Here is a 16,360-nt window from a genome sequence, read left to right as displayed (position 1 = left end):
ACAGCTCTATCTATGTTGGGAGTTAGCTGTTCCAAAACAATCATTAGAGCATCTAGAAGAGTCAAGGCCTGGTGCAGCGTTGCCCGAGGCTCCCTCCCTTCAAGCTTCAGAGGCCGTGGAATTTGATGGGCGCGAGTGGGCGTGTTGGAAAGAGGCGGGAATTACTACTTGTCAAGTCAAACATTTCAGCGCCTTTCCTGACAGCGACCAAGACCCCTCGGCTAATTGACGCGGTGGTGAAAGAAGCGTGTTTGCTGTGACAAAAGCATTGAACGGGACGGGGGGGGGGGAGGGAAGGGGGATTGAGCCCCCCTCGGACGCTCTGAAACCCAGAAGAATCACGCGCACGCGGGTCTCTGAGGAGGTCTTGGGCTCAATGCAAAATTCAGCCGTTCTCCTTTTCCCGCCAGCCACTGGCCATCCGTTTGCGTGCAAAGTGGTTGCAAGTGGCGTTAAACCGGGAGCTCTGGCGATCCCTCCAGGCAGGAAAATCCTTCCTCTCCCGCGGGCGCAGCAAAAAAAAAAAGAAAGAGAGAGAGAGAGAGAGAGGAACAACTCCTCCTCCCTCCTTCCGCCGGGTTTGTGACGGGCCTCGCCCGGCGGTGGCTTCTGCACGGTGCCTTTGTGCCGCCTGAGCATCTGCTCGGAGGAGCCCTCCCTGTCCTTCGAGGGAGGAGGGAGGAGGCTCAGGCTGGGCGGGAGCGCCACAGCGCCTTTTGTCATTCCGAGCACACAGGCAGACGCGTCCTCGCTCGCTCCGGCGCTGCGCCTGGCCAGGCGTCGCAGTCCAGCCGCCGTGAGAGGGTCGCCTCCTGGTCGCCCGCACATCCGCCACCTTCCCACTGCCTCTCTGGAAGCCCCGGTCCGGAGGGAAGCGCTCGGCGGAGGGACCGAACATGTCTATCTCGGCGCTGCGGTAGGAAGATTGCGAGAGAGACCCGCCCCGCCGGCCGGGGAGGCGCGGGGCGGCGGGGCCCGGGCGACAGCAGCCCTCCCACCATGGAGGTGGGCAAGATGGTAAGGCTCAGGGCATGGCCCAGGACAGGGGCATCCTAGAGGACCCGGTGGCCGAGGAGAGCGGGATAAATGGCGTTTGAACTCGCCCTGCCGGTGCAGGTGGGTGATCTTGGGATGCTCTCCCAAGTGGGGCATAGGCAGAAGCTCTAAAAAGGAGGCAGGTCAGCTAAGCTGGCGACAGGATTCCTAGCCGAGCCTTCTTTTTATCGGAAAAACTGGTAGGATCGCTCCACAGCGGTTCCTTCGGGCCCTGGACCAAATCCAGGAAACCCGCTGGAGCGCTCTGCTTTCTGTTCGTTGGCACCAGAGAAGGGACTTTCGAGCTTGTCGCTTCCCTTCCATTTCCCGGAGAGAGTTTGAGGGAGGTGCTTGAGCCAGGGTTGGGATCACTCACCGTTTTTAATTCCACTCCTTCCCTGTAACATTTTTCTCTCGCTAAACGCCACTCTTTTTTTTCTCTTTATAAAAGGATCCTCTTGGTTGATTATCTTATCCATAACCATTCCGGGCACATCCACTATCATCCTTTCTCACTCTTTTTGCCAATGGACTTTGACTAGAATGGGAAGAGCATTTATCTTCAGATAGATAGATAGATAGATAGATAGATAGATAGATAGATAGATAGATAGATAGATAGATTGATTAGAGGCATGAAGTTTGTAAGAAGTTTGCAGTTTGTTTCTACAGTGGAAGATTGCCTGATGCCTTCATTTTTGAGACACAAGGCTGCTGTGGAAAACAGAGAGAGTATTTTCTTCTCTATATCCCCAAGAGAGCATTTTCTTCTCTATGTCCCCAAGCTAGAACTGAAGTCAGGCCAACGCTAATTTTGGGACACAACATGCAAATACAGGTATTGAGATCTCCCTACCCTTCCTAAGAGAAATGGGAGTAGTGTCTTGCTGCAGCTTTCTGCAAAGATTGGAGCTGCTGTTGGCTCCCAGAGACTTCTTGGGTTTGTGGGGGAAAGAGTGGGGGTGGGGCACAGGAATAATTTCCTCTCTTGCAATCATAGCACATAAACCGGAGGAATCAGAACTGCTCAAGCAACAAAAAGAAGACAGGTTTTATAGCATTGGGGGCCGTTCATATTGTCCATCATAGTATACATGAATTGTAAAGATTACTGATTGGTGGTTAGTGACATCATACTATTGTGGTAATTAAAACTATACTCCTAATTAATATTTTAAGGATGACTGGATACTACAGAATGGTGTTAACTAGGCAGAGAGTGTCTTGGTTAAAGCCGAATGAAAGTGAGTTGCTGGCATATCGCTTCAATGGATTACCTTGGGCAAAAAAACCTGATGCATTAAGAAGTGGAGCTAATGGAAAAGCATTATGCTTCATATTCTACTTGCACATCCTGATATTTTCAAAAGGCAAAAATACTTATTAAATGTAGAAGATAGAACTGGATATCTGTTGCTTTCTAAATATTCTGCTGTAATTCAGTAATGCTTCCTTCTTATTAGCTGTATAATAGTAGCAATATCAACTGATTCTCTTAAAGCAATATTCTTTATTGAAAAGATAAACTCCAGCTGGTCCTGATACTCAATACAATTTTTTAGGTTTATAAAGTCTAGGTGCAAGCTGCAAGGTTTTGGATTTTGGAATTCTGATTAAAAAACAGGTGGATCCTATAAGCTGACATCACAATGTAACAGAGGAACTTACCTTAGCAACAGAAAGTCACTTGACTAATAGGATGTTGCAGTGTGTGAGATCTTTTGCAGGGAAGAAAACATATTTGGCAAAGGGATGCCAGAAAGGTACTTTTCTGTTCCTATGTCTTGATTTAATATGTATATGGACATAATGAGAAAGATGTCTGTTTTTGATTCAATAGCTGGATATTATTTGAAGTAGAGATAATACCTCATTTAGCTATTCGAGGTTTCCTAGTTAGCACCAGTGCCTTAAAATCTAAAGAAGAAAAATAGATGATTGGCTTGTCAATGTAATTTCCTTAGAGCAGCACAGCCTTAATCAAATGGACCTATAGAGTTTAATGGGCAACTGGAAATATCATCCTTTAAATGTTCATAGTTATAATGTTATCAGATTTAGACAAGGCATTTTATTTATGGCCACCCAATATGTATGACTCCAGGCAGCATACCAGCCACAATTTAAAATAAAATAAAATAAACCCAGCCCCCTCTCCCCCTGCAGCTGTGACAGAAAAAATGGAGCAAGCAATTTGATCTGCTTTGTATCAGTTCAGGGCCCCCAAGCCCACTGACAGAATCATGTCTTTAGGGCTTTTCAGAAAAGTAGCAAGGGAGAGCAGTGAGCTTATCCCCTTGGGAATGATGGTCTGCAAGAAGGGAGCCAATACAGAGAAGACTTTTTTTTCTTGGTCCTTCTACTTTCTTAATAGATGTACTTCCTTAATAGATGGAACTTGCAATATGCCCTATCTTCCCATTCTTGTGGGCCAGGTAGATGTATCTGGGAAGAGGTGATCCTTCAGATAACCTGGCCCCAAGCCATAAAGGGCTTTAAGGGTGATAACTAGCATCTTGAATTATATGTGGAAGCAAATCGATAATCAATGCAGCTCCTGCAGAAGAGATAACTCATGCACAAATTTAGGGCCTCTGGTGGCTCAGACTGCTAAGACAGTCTGTTATCAACACATCTGCTTGCAAATTACTGCAGGTTCAAGTCCCACCAGGCCCAAGGTTGACTCAGCCTTCCATCCTTTATAAGGTAGGTAAAATAAGGACCCAGATTGTTGGGGGCAATAAGTTGACTTTGTATATAATATACAAATGGATGAAGACTATTGCTTAACATAGTTTAAGCCACCCTGAGTCTTCGGAGAAGGGCGGGATATAAATGCAAATAAAAAAAACATAGGCTTGTGCAAAACTGTGCAGCTTATTGCATTTTTGAGCCAACTGAAGCTTCCAAATGCTCTTCAAGGGCAGCCCTGTGTAGAGCACATTACAATAGTCCAAACAGGAGATGATTAGAGCATGAATGACTATGAGAAGGGTCCATTGATCCTGGAATGGATGTAAGTGGCGCATAACATGTCAGTGTTGACAATTTTAATTGTTCATTCTATGATAATTTTAATCATTTTTTTATGCTCAAAGCATAATTTAGCACCGTTATTCAGAAGTTGGTACTAAGTCTTCAGATTAGGAGCCCTGAACCTCAAAGGTTGAAATAAATATGGGAGATGCTTTCTCTAATTGCATATTTTTTTCTTAAATTTACCATAGTCTGGATGAAACAGGATATAAACTATTGGAGTTAGAAAAAAAAACTGGTATAAGGCTAGGTTTTTGGTTTTTTTTGGTGCTTTAATATGTAGTAATAGAAAAGTAAAAGAAAGAACAAAAATAGTATATAATACATATATTAAAAACAGCTCAGTTTTAAACACAGCATTGGACCTTAATCACATGGAGTAATATTGATTAGTCCTTCCATTTGATCAATAAAGGACCAATTTATAAATAGAAAGTGAATCCATATCATGAACCCAGCATTGTAAATATAAGGTAGTACTGTCCATCAGATAGGGAGACTTCATCCTGATATCCTTCCTAGATCTGCCCATACTTGTCATATAATCCTAGTTTTCAACCCTTTTGAAGAATTTTGTTGACAGAATTGGGGGGAGGAGCCAAGAGGAAATGAATTATCCAGATTTCTTTCAATAAGAATTTAGGTCTGGGCATGAGACTGAGACTGTAATGACCTTCAGTACATTATTGCCTACCAGGATTGGGACAATGACTTACAGTAGTTTTACACCATGGACCATTGCCATAGTTATAGGGCAGGAGAAACTGGCGTGTATATGATGGAGTTATTTTTAATATTTAACATTGTTACTAGGGGAGGTCATTTTTTGGTTCAGAATATGGTATCATCAATATGGTTATGATACCCAGTTGTATCTAGGTCAAGGCAATGATGCAATTGAAATTTTGTCCTGATGTCTGAATACTTTTGGGATCTGGTTGGGATGAAATTGCTGAATTTGAATTCAAGCAACACAGAGTTGCCGTTTGTTCATCAATGTGTTTTCTCTGCTCCTAAGTTTATTACTATATAAATCTCTTTAAAAGAAGCTGGAAAAAAACTTATATATATATATATATATATATATATATTATTCAGGTCCAAGACCTTTTCCTGTTTTCATAGATTTAACAATATCTATTATTTCCTCAAGAGAAAAAAGTGCAGCCACATAAATTACTTGGTGTAATCTTTGGAACAGCTTTTTTTTTAAAAAAAGCCAAACAATTTCTCCAGTAACCTTCAACTCAATATTATAAAGTTAAAGGTACAATTGAAGAATTTTTTAAGATCAGTATCATTAGATAATATGTTCTGAGGCCTGGTAATAATAGAGATGACTCTCAGTGTTCCTTTATCTCCTATTCAGAAAGGTGGTTGGAGAATGACATTACTTTGTTGCTGTTTAACTTAGGAGGCTGATAATTTACTAGGGCTTTTCACTTCCTCCAAATATCTTTACTTGCTCCAATTCAGTGAATATTCTACAGTATGTACACAAAAGAATGAAGTTCTAGTAAAGGAAACATAAAATTTCCAGTGTTATACTATACGTTTCAGATATGTCAAAAGTTTCTTAATTTCTTTCAGTTCATTTTCCTCAATAAATTGTTTGACTGAGAAAATAATGAAGCAATGTGTTATTGAATTTATTAAGAAAAATAATTGCAGGTGAAACTAACTAACTCAGAGAAAGAAAAATAGTAGTAATTAAAACATTTATGCTAGGTTTTGAACAAGCAACCTGCTGTTTATAAAATAAGTGTTATAACTATTGTGTTGTTATAGCATTCCTGGTAAAAGTAGCTCTGGAAGATGCATGGTAACAAATACCATAGTTGAGGATGCATTCCTGCTTCTGTAAAATAGGCAATGAACTGCTGGGTTTAGTCCAAAATGAAATAAAATGCATCGGCCAAAACAGACAGGAGTGCTTGAGGCAAGGTGATGGTTATGATGGGGGACATTTTTTATCCTTTCAATGGAGCAATTGGGCTTCAATCTCCTCTTTTCAGAGTTAAATATTTCCAGTTCTTTCAGCCTCCTATCAGTTAAGAGCTACTTTCAGCCTCCTAATCAGGTAAGAGCTACTTTGTATCTGGATAAATTGCATTGGATTAAATGGTCCATTTCTACTTCAGATAGGTGCTATTCCAGTGGTACAACCTGGTCCCTACCGCCCACTAGTGGACGTTCCAGCTTTCATGGTGGGCGGTAGGGGTTTTCTCCGATACTGAAGCACTTTCCTTTTTTTTAATTTAATTGACTTTTTAAAAAAATTTCATAGCATTATTTAAAAACATTTTCATTAGGTTTTCATAAAATTCCCCGTGACAATTTAAATTTCTGAAAATACACTATTTGTATCGCCTGTGCATAAGTTTAGCTCACGTTACATAAGTGAAACTAAATGGCGCTATAGTGCGACTGCAAACAAAAGAGCCTCGTCCCAGAATAGCTCGCGCATCTCCCCGCCAATTGGTGGGCAGTTAGAAAATTTTACTAGTAACAGAGATACAAAAGTAGGCAGTAGGTATAAAAAGGTTGACTACCCCTGTGCTATTCACTTTCTGTGGTGCTGTAGCAGGATCAGGAGCATTTCTAAAGGGGAGAAAGTGAAAGATCGATGTCTGAAAATTATACTTAGGGAGTTGGTGCATCTTTGAGATGATTTGGAAGCTAAACTTGTATACCATCAATACCATCTTTGTGTTCTTTAAGTCTGCTTTTCTTCCTGCAGACATTTCATTACCAGGCTTGGTAACATCATTGGGGCATAATAACGTAAAATTCAGTGGCTGCTTATCTATGATAATTTTTCCCTCTGTGATATGAGCTAAGCCTGGATGAAAGAGTAGACCCTGAGGATATGGGCCTCTTCCATCTGGCAAAGACTGGAGGTGCCTGGAAATGAGGATGGACTGTGTACACAAAGAGTTCCATACTTATTAACCTTACTGTCTGGCACGTGATGAATATTCATTCCATTACTCAAGTTTAGTTTAAATGGTATTAATAAAATATTTGGGTTTTCACAGCTGCTTTTATATTTAATTTTTTTTAAATGTCCCTTTTAGATTATTTCATTGAGATACAATGTCTGCCCTGGAAATATTTTTCTAATTGCCTAAGAATTTGCTTTTACTGTCTTTTATAATCAGATCTGGAACATAATAAACACTTTTCCAGATATTAATATCATAAAATCTGGATCCATGCTGGCATTTTGTTTTTTTTCTTCTGTCAGTTACATTGTAAGCTGGGTCAGAAATATTCAGCCTGGACGATTGGACAAATACTGTATCGTCTATGTGTCTGAACCCTTAATGAATTATTGTGTGGGCAAGCATTATTATTTGAGAGTACAGTGACATGTATTTATGGGTTCAGGGGTACGTATGGGGCACATATGTCCTCTCATTTTTCAGTCTATGCACAGTTCTCCTACCATACTCAAAAATCAGTAGTCATCATTTCCCATCAAGTTGAGGCAGGAAACATAAAATACCATGCATATAAAAACATCAAAATGGGTAAAATAGAGGGTGTTTTTTTAAAAAAAGCTCTCAAAAACTCCAATGGAAAAATACAAGAAGAGCCTGACTTCATTTATATGTGTGAATGTCTACCTCTCATTATAACTCTCAAGCACTCCCAATAATGTTAATATTGCCTCAAAAAGATTTCCTACACCACATTAGAAAGTTGGAAGAATAGAGAAGCATCCAGTTAATTTATCATGCATTTTCACTGCATTGCTCTTATCAGCCCAGTTATTAACCAAGCTGTCTACTTGACAGCTTGTGTGTCACTCAGATTTGGCATTGGAGAGAAAAATTCTTCCTTTTGCAGGATTGGAATTTCCACCTGTTCTTTGATTAAGGCCATTTTATAAGTTAAGTGTACCTTCTATCAGTTCGCTTGGACAGTTGGAAAGATGGCAGAAAGGACTTGGGTTATACTGAAATGAAACCTGGAAGTATAACCAAGCTAGAACTGAAGAACAGTCCTCTACAACTGAGGTTCCACAGTCTCTATTCTTAATAGTTTAGGTACTCTGTATTCTATAAAAGGAAGCAGTGTTCACTGTTTATTGTCCCTGAACTTAAATTTAATCTGCAGGTTTCCCCCTTTCTATTTTTGAGTCTACAGACATCCTCAGAAGATGTAATTAGCTGATCCAAGATTGTCTGCTTCTAAAGCCAGTCACTTACAAGTTTAATCTTTGTGTAGTGTCAGTAGTAAATGTGTCCCTCCTTGACCTAACTGTGTCTAATTTTCAGCTTAGAGTTCATGAGCATGGATTGGAAAGTAAGCCATACTGGCTTGGACAACTTTTTGGTGGCTGAGAAACATTCCTTTTTCATTTGGCAGCCAAGCTACTGTGGGTAGGAAATGGTTCAATGATGCAGATGGTTGGGTTTAGCCTTCTCAATGCTATTTGTATCCGAAAATCAGTAGGAAATTGCACCTTGGTTTATTGCTGCTTAGCCACTGAATTTTCAGGGGTTTTAGAGCAGTAAAAAAAAAAGGGGGGGTGGCTTTCCATGAGAGATACTTGGCTCCCCTCTAGGATTCAGGAGCAAACCTATATTTGGTTCCAGAGTTGCATGTCAAATTATACACATGATATGGCTAGAAACTCAAAAAGATTTAAACCAAACAAGGGTGGGTTTTTTTTTGCAGATCTTATAATTAATAATAGCAATGCTTCAAGATGTTTCTGTAAAGAGAAAGAGGCAAAGTGCAGGCATTTTGACAGCAAAGATTTCCATATTTGTGCTATACTAGGAACTCTTATATGGCTTTACTCTGTTTAGGGGGATAATTGAAGAGAAGTAGGAATATCCAGTGCTTGGTTTTCTATTGCTATCCTAGCTGGTGAAGGGGAGGATACATGTGTGTCATCTAGCACACAACATTGTGCATGTTGCAGCTGATAATTGCCTTTTTGGAACCTGTTCCATACAGAGTTGTTGAAACAAGAAGTGCTAAAGAATGAAGTTCTTTTGGCTGAAGATTGACTGTTTCCCTCCTTTGTGAGTTATGGAAGCTTTCAACCCTGAGAATGTCCAGTTCTGTATACAAATCTAGGAAAGAGAAGGCTGGCTCTTCAGCTGGTACAGCAGGAAGGAAATGAGGCTTCAAAATTCGGCCTTGCACCCCCTAGTCTCTCCCCCAGTTGAGTCAGAGAAATCTCATTCACAATTCTGCAGCTGTGATTAGAATTCTTCCAAAGGAAACCTTTTTCAAAGTTGCATTTACAGTATTGGCTGTCGACTTGGTTCACCAATGCAACTTCCTTTTTCCTTCCTTCCTTCCCTCCCCCTCCAATTGATAATGTTCCTTTGTAAGATGTCAGGGGAGGTTTAAATACTTCATAACAAGGCAAAGGATCAAGATCTCTGTGGTTTTAAAAAGAGAACTTGATGACTTTCCAAAGAATATTTCGTCTGAGTTTAAATCTAGACTTCACTTGGCAGAGCCAGGAAAAAAAACATTCTTAGCTTCCTAAGTGGCAAGATCCGGTTCTCAAACATTGCAAATGCCCAAGGGAATGTTTCAGATTCCCTGCATAAGCACAGTGGCCCAGCATTAGGGGAGCTTTCGTTAAATGTTTTAGTTTTTCAGTTTTCCTTCTTGTGGTTAGATGTTAAAATAAGAAAGATATTTATAATGTTCACTTTGGATTTCTGAGTCATGACTATTTTCTCCCTATGTTAGAATCTTAGAAGTTTGTTAAGAATGGAAAGTTACCCTCCAGTCTACTTACTTGGTTGTAAATTAATCAGTTATTAATCTTTTCACTTCCTCCTCAGTTTATAACCACCTATGCTGTCGGTCACATATTAAAATCATTTTTGAGTATCCCAAAACAAAAGACTGCATCTCCCAATACCAGAATAAAACATGATGGTCCTCATACCCTATCTTTGTCATTTCCTGAGGCCTTTTGTTTTGGGCCATTCGGAATAGATTCTCCATGTACTGTACTGTAGCTTATAGCACAGGAGGTAATGAGTAGACATTTTAAAGGCAGGTAAGTATAGCAATAAAATGATGCAAATTGGGGAGAACCGTGTTATGTACATGGATACAGTTAATGTTTTCTGCCTTTTTGTCTCTTGACTTATACATACCTTAAGGGGGCATTTTCGCTATGGAAATCTGATTTAGGATGTACTGTATATTGTCTATGTTTTCCTTCAATGGCAGGCAACTGTGCCATCATTTTTTCAATCATTCTTGATTAGCAACTGCTTAGGACCTATAAAATAGATCTGGTTGTGATCTTGGTTCTTCTGCTTACCAACTATGACATAAATGGTTGAACAGTCTGTTTTGATCCAACTTAGCAGCAGCAGATATTGAGGGTTGGGAGTCCATTTGACCCTAGATTAGACCTACTGATCTGTGAACTGAAACAGTAGATATCCAATGTTGGCTGAGGAACTCTGGGGGTTGCTTTGCTGGCTGAGGAACTATGGGGGTTGAAGTCCACAAGTCTTAAAGAGCCAAGTTTGCAGACCCTTGCAATATGATGTTTAAAACAATGCAATTTTTTTTACAAAAGATGAAAGCAAGCTCCAGTTCCTTTTATGATACCCAAATATGGAGCAAAGTATTGGACAATGCTGAGTCATTTGGGGTGACAGCCTTGACAGGATACAAAAGATGGCAAAACATAATTACTCCTGTGTTTATCTCCATCAAGAGACCTCACAAATAGGAGAGCTGTTTTCTAATTGTTGAAATTACTTGGTTTTTTTTTTCTAGGAGCTATCTACACTACTGAAAAATATCCCTTCATTCCATTTTTATAAAATAGTAAGCCACTTTAAAGTGAGGTGATTATGAGATTGTCCAAGGTCTCTTGCAGGAGTTTTCTTAATGGAAACAGCTACTAATGAATAAAAAAATTCTATCAAAATAAAGTTACAGTATTTTATAAAGGCAGTTTAAATTTCTTTGGAACTGCTTTCAATTGTATTTAAGCCCAAACCTACTGGCTTACGTATTAACAAAATTGAGAGTCTTTCTCACATATCTCAGCTTAGTTCTCTTTTCCCCCAATTCCTTGCTTTGTAGTGGCAGTTTTCAGCACATCATTGGACTACCAATAAGTAAGCAGTTCTTCCTACATACTATGGTAAATAAACAGACTAGTGCAATCTACTATGTGGTTCTTCCACTTAAATATGCCATAAATTTGAAGTTGGTGTCAATTGGTTGTCATGTTGCACCCCCAAAATATTAGCATTCATTCATCAGTTTATGAACCAAAGACAGCTAACTTTATATTTTTAACAACTGGAAAATATAGGCCTATAAATTAACAAATTTGGAACAGTTAAGCAATAATTATTATCACTGGGACAAATATTTGCTTCTATGCTCTTGCACCAACCAAGATGGGTTGATTTTGCCTTCTTCCAGCCTAGGAATTCTTTTTTACTCTGACTGGAATCTTTGCATTGTTCTAAGCAAAGATTTCCTGGCACTTGCTATATATGGCAGCCTGCAGTTGCTTCCCAAAAATGTGTCCAGGAATTTGCAGATTATGGAGGGCTTGGTGTGAGGATGAGTTTCTGTCTCGATATGATCGTATTCTCTCTTACTAACATTTGTCTCCTCTTCCTTCTCTCTCTCTCCTCTCTCTTTTAAAGACTGTCAGCATCAACAAGGCCATTAATGCTCAGGAAGTTGCTGTCAAAGAGAAACATGCCAGAAATATCCTTTTAAAATTAGAGCTCTGGAAAAAGGATGCTGAAACTGGAAAGGTGGGATATATCTGGCTGGAGTCAAATTCCATCGTGACCTGCCTGTGACAGACTGGGATGAAATACCTGCATTGTAGTATGAAAAGGAGCTTCCTCCTAACTTTTCTTTAGGTACTCTTCTAGAAGAGTACATGCTGTGACAGTGTGCCCCCCATACCTGAAAAAGAATATGTGAGCAAGGTTTGAGTTTTACACCAGAGTACACCAGAGGTGGTATTCAGTAGGTTCTGACCAGTTCTGGAGAACCGGTAGCAGAAATTTTGAGTAGTTCAGAGAACCGGTGAATACCACCTCTGACTGGCCCCACCCCCATCTATTCTCTGCCTCCCGAGTCCCAGCTGATTGGGAGGAAATGGGGATTTTGCAGTAACCTCCTCCTGGAGTGAGGAGGGAATGGAGATTTTACAGTATCCTTCCCCTGCCATGCCCACCAAGCCATGCCACGCCCACCGTGCCACGCCCACAGAACCAGTAGTAAAAAAATTTGAATCCCACCACTGAAGTACACATTTAAGATAAGTACAATTTTTTTCTCCAAGATGCTTAGCTTGAGTATAGCAAATCTAGTCTTTACTCTGAGAAGCCATCAGTTCCTGGAATAGCTGAGATATTTTCTCACATCTGGAAGGATAATTGACAACTCCTAGTGAAAGAAACTTCAGCTTGGTATGGATGACAAAATAACTACAATAGATCAGGGCTTTTTCCCGTGTGTCTTCAGGCTAGTTTCCCATCTGGAGTTCTGTAATTCTTATCACGTTGCTGGAGAATGAAAGAAAAGGATATATCTGTGAATTCAGTTAAGTAATATTAAGACAGATCTGGTAGAATTTGGTTTTCCGCTCTTTCTTCACTTTATTCTGTATCCTTTGTGCTGCTTTTCTTTCATTTTCCTTAGCTAGTCTCTCACCATGCATCCTGGGAACACACCATGAAAAAGGAGCCCATACCTTCTGGTCTGTTGTGAACCGCCTCCCTCTTTCCAGCAATGCTGTCCTGTGCTGGAAGTTTTGCCATGTCTTCCACAAGCTTCTCCGTGATGGACACCCAAATGTAAGACCACGCCCTTTTTCTCTCTAAAACTTTTGCTTTTTTTGATAAGATGAAATAAGTAATATATCTCAATATAATGTCCCCATTAAAATCCTAAATAAACCTAGTAAAATCTAAAATATGTAATAGAAATGTCTTTAAAAGATAAAAGATAGTAAGGGCATCTTTAGATCAAATAGGAGGAATATACGGAATGGAATGGAAGAATAGAATAGAATAGAATAGAATAGAATAGAATAGAATAGAATAGAATAGAATAGAATAGAATAGAATAGAATAGAATAGAATAGAATAACAAGAGTTGGAAGGGACCTTAGAGGTCTTCTAGTCCAATCCCCCTGCTTAGGCAGGAAACCTTACACCACTTCTGACAAATGGTTATCCAACATCTTCTTAAAAACTTCCAGTGTTGGAACATTCACAACTTCTGGAGGTAAGTTGATTAATTGTTCTGTCAGGAAATTTCTTCTTAATTCTAGGTTGCTTCTCTCCTTGATTAGTTTCCACCCATTGCTTCTTGTCCTGCCCTCAGGTGCTTTGGAGAATAGTTTGACTCAGGTGAAATCCAGCAGGTTCTGACAGGTTCTGAAATTTCAAGCAGTTCGGAGAACTGGCAAATACCACCTCTGGCTGGCCCCAGAGTGGGGTGGGAATGGGGATTTTGCAGTATTCTTCCCCTGGAGTGGGGTGGGAATGGGGATTTTGCAGTATCCTTCCCCGCCACACCCACCAAGCCGTGCCCACCAAGCCACACACACACTACAGAACCGGTAGTAAAAAAAATTGGATTTCACCACTGGTTTGAGTCCCTCTTCTTTGTGGCAGCCCCTGAGATATTGGAACATTGCTATCATGTCTCCCTTCTTTTCATTAAACTAGGCATGCCCAATTAATTTTTGAACTTGTTGGTTATAGAATACATTCAGATTTAATATCATCATTTCTTAATGTAATGAGCCATATTGTTTTAACAGTTTGTTTTGCTCTACACAAACCTCATTTTTCAATTCTTGAGACTTCACTTTATGACAGTTGCAAATACTAATACAGTAAAGACATAATGTTTAACCATGGTTAACACTAACTAATGTTGTTGTCTTACTCCAGATTATAATTCTAAATTCCAAATCCAACAAAAAGAACATTATTTAACATATTGAACAAAAGTATCCCTGATGACACCAGGAAACATCTGTACAATGAAAAGCACAAAGCTGGTCCTCTGGTCATTTTCCTATATGCCAATGAAATATTTAAACATACACATTATTGCAAGATCTAAAACCACTTTCCAGTTCACAATTTATAGCCAATCTTTAACAGTAGCTCAGATGTGGGTATACGGTAATAGGCATATAATAGTTATTGAAGCAAAGCCAACCATTCTTCTGTCTACATGCCCTCCCCTTTTCCTTCAGTTGACAATACTAGACAGTTGATTAACCTCTTAGATTCATTTTTTTCTGGTGGTTCTGTTGACCTGGGGCTCAAATAGCCTATTTTTGTTCTTTTTGCAGGTCTTGAAGGATTCTGTGAGATACAAGAGTGAGCTCAGTGACATGAGCCGCATGTGGGTAAGTATTATTTGGGCCTACAAAGAACTGCTTCTCTTAGTAATAAACATACCTTTCAAGTTTAATAAATGCTAACTCAGGTGAAGGAAGGGACTACACATTAGAGTATGTGTTTTTTCCTTTAAGGGACACTAAAATCTTAGGATTGAATAAAGTTTGTTATTTTTTTTACATTTAGAAACAAATGGATTTGTTATCATTAACTATAATAATAATAGTTTATTATTAACTGTAAAAATGAAATCAAAGTTCTTCTTGGAAAGATGCACAACTGTTATTCAAAACCTCTGTTCCTATCCCTGCTCTTAGCAGGTATGTAGAGGTCTGTGTTTGCCAAGTTAGCATGTAGACTTTTCTCAAGCGTTGCAAATGATAATTGCCTTCTGGATATTAGTTGCAGCACTATTTCACAGGTTTTTATTTTTTACAACTTAATAGGATACTATATGGAGAATAAAAAATGTATAGCTCTATTTTAAAATATACCATTGTAGTTTTAACAGCTATTTGCACAAGAATTGGATGGGTGAAAGGTAGCTGAGTGGAGAATATATGTGTATCTTTTTCCTCTGAAAAGGGGGAATGTATAAAGGCTGAGGAAATTGACCCATTGATGGCAGCAGTAGACCCCTGCTTCTGAGTTTGCCCAAAAATGCTGGCACTTTGTAAGATTCTTAAAAAACTATTTCTACATGGCTGATAAATCCCTATTAAAATAGAGTTCTTTGATGGATGTGGATATGGCCTAATCAGCACAACATTTGTGGAGATCAGTGACAGACTCTGTCAGTGATGCCATACCAGTGTGGATAAGAGAAGAAAAAGTAAAATATACATTCAATATATGTGTCCTTAAATAATGGTCAAGGTGGCTATGATACATTTTTACACAAAGGGCTATGAACTGTTTTTCCTAGTTTAAAACATTGTGCAAGTAAAGCTATTAAGACAGAGTTCTCCATCCTTTCCAACTTTGCAGATCGGGGTCAGTGGGGAGAGGGGATTTTTCTGCATGAGCGGCACACAAATGCACGCTGCTCCATTTGCACGAGTGGCAGGCACGTGCTCCCATCACTTGTGTAAGTGGAGCACATGCGTTCACCTGCTGCTTGTACAATTGGGGATGCACATGGGCTTGCCCACCACTTCAGGTAGCTCGGTTCTGAATACCTCATGGCCCAGTAATGGGGCCAGGGGTTGGGGACCCCCGTATTAAGAGATTACTCCAGCCTTGTTATTTTTTTTTTCCCTTAGGGCCATTTGAGTGAGGGTTATGGACAATTATGTAGCATCTACCTCAAATTGCTGAGAACCAAGATGGAATTCCACACAAAAGTAAGTTTTTCTTTATTGCTTCTGCACTTATCTTAGAGAACAGGACATCTCACTATTTTCTTTTTCTTTGCAAAGCACTTTGGATAGCTGTAGAGACCATGGGATGAACAGTAGCCTGAACTTGGTGTCCAAACTAGGTTAGAAGTAGGAGCAACTTCCATGATGAAAACCGTAGAGTTAAGCTAATTTATAAATAAGATTCCAGAGTTTTTAAGAGTATATCATAGACTTCATGCGTATTGTTCATTTTGAAGAAAACAAAATATTCTGAAGTATGCCTGTGTAATTTGTAGTCCTGGTTGTTTTTATTGAAGGATATGGTAATCGGTACTTTTTTGACTGCCCTGAAGATTCGTAGTACGGTACTAATTTATTGAACTGGTAGATAATGTGCTAGGCTAGAGAGAATGGTCTGCTACATTCTAAATTTTGTTTTTTTTTAATCTGATTGCTATTTTACAGTATACTCCAGCATCTGATACAGGCTGGTCTTGCTAGCATTTTAATATCAGAATTGTCTAATCAATATCGCTGCCTGCTTGAGCA

The 16,360-nt window shown here is 39.6% G+C and overlaps 1 protein-coding gene across 8 annotated transcripts in view; it reads left to right on the top strand.

Annotated features, from left to right (window-relative positions):
• HIP1 (huntingtin interacting protein 1) overlaps positions 1-16,360 on the top strand; it is a 68,532-nt gene that overhangs the window by 22,663 nt on the left and 29,509 nt on the right. For 6 of the 8 annotated variants that reach the window (XR_009152867.1, XM_058164591.1, XM_058164588.1 and 3 more), the window contains exons 2-5: positions 11,739-11,802; positions 12,763-12,905; positions 14,423-14,479; positions 15,734-15,814. Coding sequence is in view for 7 of the 8 variants with exons in the window: in XM_058164591.1 (XP_058020574.1) it covers positions 11,739-11,802; positions 12,763-12,905; positions 14,423-14,479; positions 15,734-15,814 (345 nt within the window). In the remaining variant the exon portion in view is untranslated. Of the gene's footprint in view, positions 1-328; positions 1,018-11,160; positions 11,222-11,738; positions 11,803-12,762; positions 12,906-14,422; positions 14,480-15,733; positions 15,815-16,360 lie in introns of those variants that run through there. The other 2 variants (XM_058164586.1, XM_058164589.1) reach the window with 2 other exon arrangements.

Source organism: Ahaetulla prasina, chromosome 1, assembly GCF_028640845.1.
Source record: "Ahaetulla prasina isolate Xishuangbanna chromosome 1, ASM2864084v1, whole genome shotgun sequence".
Classification (NCBI taxonomy): Eukaryota; Metazoa; Chordata; class Lepidosauria; order Squamata; family Colubridae; genus Ahaetulla; species Ahaetulla prasina.
This window is presented reverse-complemented; position numbering and strand designations above follow the sequence as displayed.